The following is a 2,862-nucleotide window of genomic DNA, read 5'->3' on the forward strand; positions in this document are numbered from 1 at the left end:
TCACACCACAACCTCGCCCTCCACCGAGCTGCGTGCAGGAGGATGACAGCCACATCCAAGTGGGCGCGGCAGCACTGGGAGGAAGTGATGAGGAGCAAACTCACTGGTCCTGGAGTGGGGAGCAAGGCGTGGTGGGCGCTCGTCAAGGAGCGGCAGGGCGTGCTGAGACAGGACAGCGTGCCCCCCCTCACCAGGCCAGACGGGTCCACGGCTACTAGCAGCGATGACAAGGCTGCTCTCCTGGCCGAACTATTTGCACAAAAAATGCAAGTAGACGACCCTCACCGCCCTCCACCTGAGCTGCCCCGAGAGACTGACCACACCATCACGTCGGTCTCCGTCACCGCGGCACAGGTGAAGAGAGTACTCGAGGAAATCGATGCAGGAAAGCCACAGGCCCTGACAACATCAGTCCTCGGGTACTAAAGAACTGTGCCGAGGAGTTATCTGCACCTCTCGCCAACATCTTCGCTGCCTGCCTCGAGGAGGAGAAGTGGCCATCTGCCTGGAAAGAAGCCTGTGTGGTTCCCGCCCACAAGAAAGACTCCAGGACGGACCCGAGCCACTACCGACCCATCTCCCTGCTGTCGGTTGTTGGCAAGGTGTTTGAGAAGATGTTGGCTGCCGCCCTAGAGAAACACCTTGCAGACAACGGTCTCCTCTCGCCTCACCAATTTGGGTTCAGGCCGGGCCGATCCACCTCAGATCTGCTTCTCCTCCTCTCACAAGAGTGGCAGGACTCCCTCGACGAAGGCCGGGACACACTCGTGGTGGCGCTTGACATCGCGGGCGCCTATGATCGGGTGTGGCACTCCGCCCTGCTGGCAAAGCTGCGTGCCAAAGGCGTAGCCGGGAGCCTGCTGTCTCTTCTTGATGACTACCTCCATGGTCGTTCACTACGGGTAGTCATCAATGGACGGTCCTCAGCGCCTGCCCCCATAGAAGCCTCAGTTCCACAGGGCTCTGTATTAGGGCCAGTCCTGTGGAACATATATATAGACGATTTACTTCGCCAGCTCCCCACAGTCAAAGCCTATGCTGATGACTGCACGGTGGCCGTCTCCTACTGCCGCCAGGACAGTAGGCGCGCTGTTGCTGCAGTCAACAGGCAGCTGAAAACTGCAGAGGAGTGGGGGGCGCTATGGCAGGTCAACTTCGCGCCTGAGAAAACACACGCTATGGTCGTCTCCCGGTCCCCCGCCGCCACCCAGGCCGTGGAGGGACAAATAAGGTTTGGGGTGTCCAGCTGCCCTCCAAGACGACATCAAGATCCTGGGTGTGGCCATTGACCGGGAGCTGCGCTACGACCAGCACCTCGCGTCTGTGGCCCGCCAGACCTCTCAGCGTGTGTCAGCCCTCCGCAGGGTGGCAAGCAACCTGGATCCCCAAGGCATCCTGACGCTGTACAAGGCTCAGATCCGCCCTTGTATGGAATACGGAGCCTTGACGTGGATGTCCAGTGCTGTCACCCACACCAGGCGACTCGATGCGGTGCAGAGGCGCGCTCTCCGACTGCTGGGGGACGATGAGGAGTTCGCCGACGGTGTGACATCCCTGGAGCACCGTCGCGATGTGGCAGCTCTGACAGTCTGCCACAAGACACAGGTGCTCCACACTCCCACCTCACCCGCCTGTACTTGCCGCCTCACCACGCCCAACGCGCGACGCGACAGGCAGCGGCCGGAAGACGTGTGACGGTGCCACGATCACACACGTCACAGCATCTGAGGACGTACAAGGCCAGGGCAGCGCGTCTCTGGAACGGCTTCACGGAGGCCACACCTGGTGTGGCAGACATGTCAAATCACCAGGCGAAAGTGGCTGCCAACACCTGGAGAGGCACACTCCCCACACCGTTCCTGTCCAGCTCCTCCTGTACATAATGTATATAAAGTATAGTGTATCATGCTAGTTGGCGCGGTTACCACCTCAGGTACCTGCCACCCACATAAACTTTTAGAATAGTTGCCTAGTGTCCACTAGCAACTTTAAGTTTATTATGTAAATATTGTAATGGTAACTAAGTTTAAATAAAAAAAAAAAAAAGAGAGAGAGAGAGAGAGAGAGAGAGAGAGAGAGAGAGAGAGAGAGAGAGAGAGAGAGAGAGAGAGAGAGAGAGAGAGAGAGAGAGAGAGAGAGAGAGAGAGAGAGATCCTAGTGGGTCGTCATATCATCTCCTTCTCACCTTTCTCAGACCTCCAGAGGCTTATAAGAGTCTTTCGCATGACTCCTTATGTTGTCTTCGTCAGTGCCGCCACCAGAAGCGAACAGGGGAACTGGAAGGTCGCGTGTTACCAATCTCGTTTGGAATTGTTTGGTTTAACGCTTAAGGAAGGGTACGCCAGCTCTGTGTTTGGGTGCATGTACTGCGATGCGGTGGGCGGCCCCTTTTTGACCACGCTAGCCACGCTTAAGGAAACGCCTCTTGACACACGTCTCCCAGACGAAGTCTTCTTTAGTGACTGGTTCATGCGGGTGCATGCCGGTGGCAAGATGGGTGTCCTATGCCCAGATGTTTTGTTTTTTACAAGTGAGAGTCACAACAATCCTTGGAAAAAGAGTGACCCCTGGGCTACCATCGCCATAAAATGGGGTTTGACAGATATCCACCTGCCGGACCATATGGAACATCATTTCTCGTGTCTGGCCGCCAGGATAGACTGTGCCTCGCTAAAACGCCACCACTTAGCAGCTCCTTCTTGCTGTCTGGCTCAACTGGGGTCTCTGCTCAACGATATGATCCTCGCCCTCGAAAGTGTGCACATAAAGGTACACTTAACTAATGTGACGGTGGTCGACGGCATCAAGGGAGGCCTGCAGCCCTGGGTGGACGACGTCCACCTGGCTGTGACAAACACCACT

The 2,862-nt window shown here is 56.6% G+C and overlaps 1 protein-coding gene across 1 annotated transcript in view; it reads left to right on the top strand.

Moving 5' to 3' along the window:
- Positions 1-2,148: 2,148 nt before the first annotated feature.
- LOC123506160 overlaps positions 2,149-2,862 on the top strand; it is a gene marked incomplete at its 5' end in the record, with an annotated part of 1,944 nt that continues 1,230 nt past the window's right edge. The window contains one exon of the mRNA XM_045258076.1: positions 2,149-2,862. This exon is cut by the window's right edge and continues 1,230 nt beyond it. Within this exon, the coding sequence (XP_045114011.1) occupies positions 2,149-2,862 (714 nt within the window).

Source organism: Portunus trituberculatus, chromosome 19 (genome assembly GCF_017591435.1).
Source record: "Portunus trituberculatus isolate SZX2019 chromosome 19, ASM1759143v1, whole genome shotgun sequence".
In the NCBI taxonomy this organism is placed as follows: Eukaryota; Metazoa; Arthropoda; class Malacostraca; order Decapoda; family Portunidae; genus Portunus; species Portunus trituberculatus.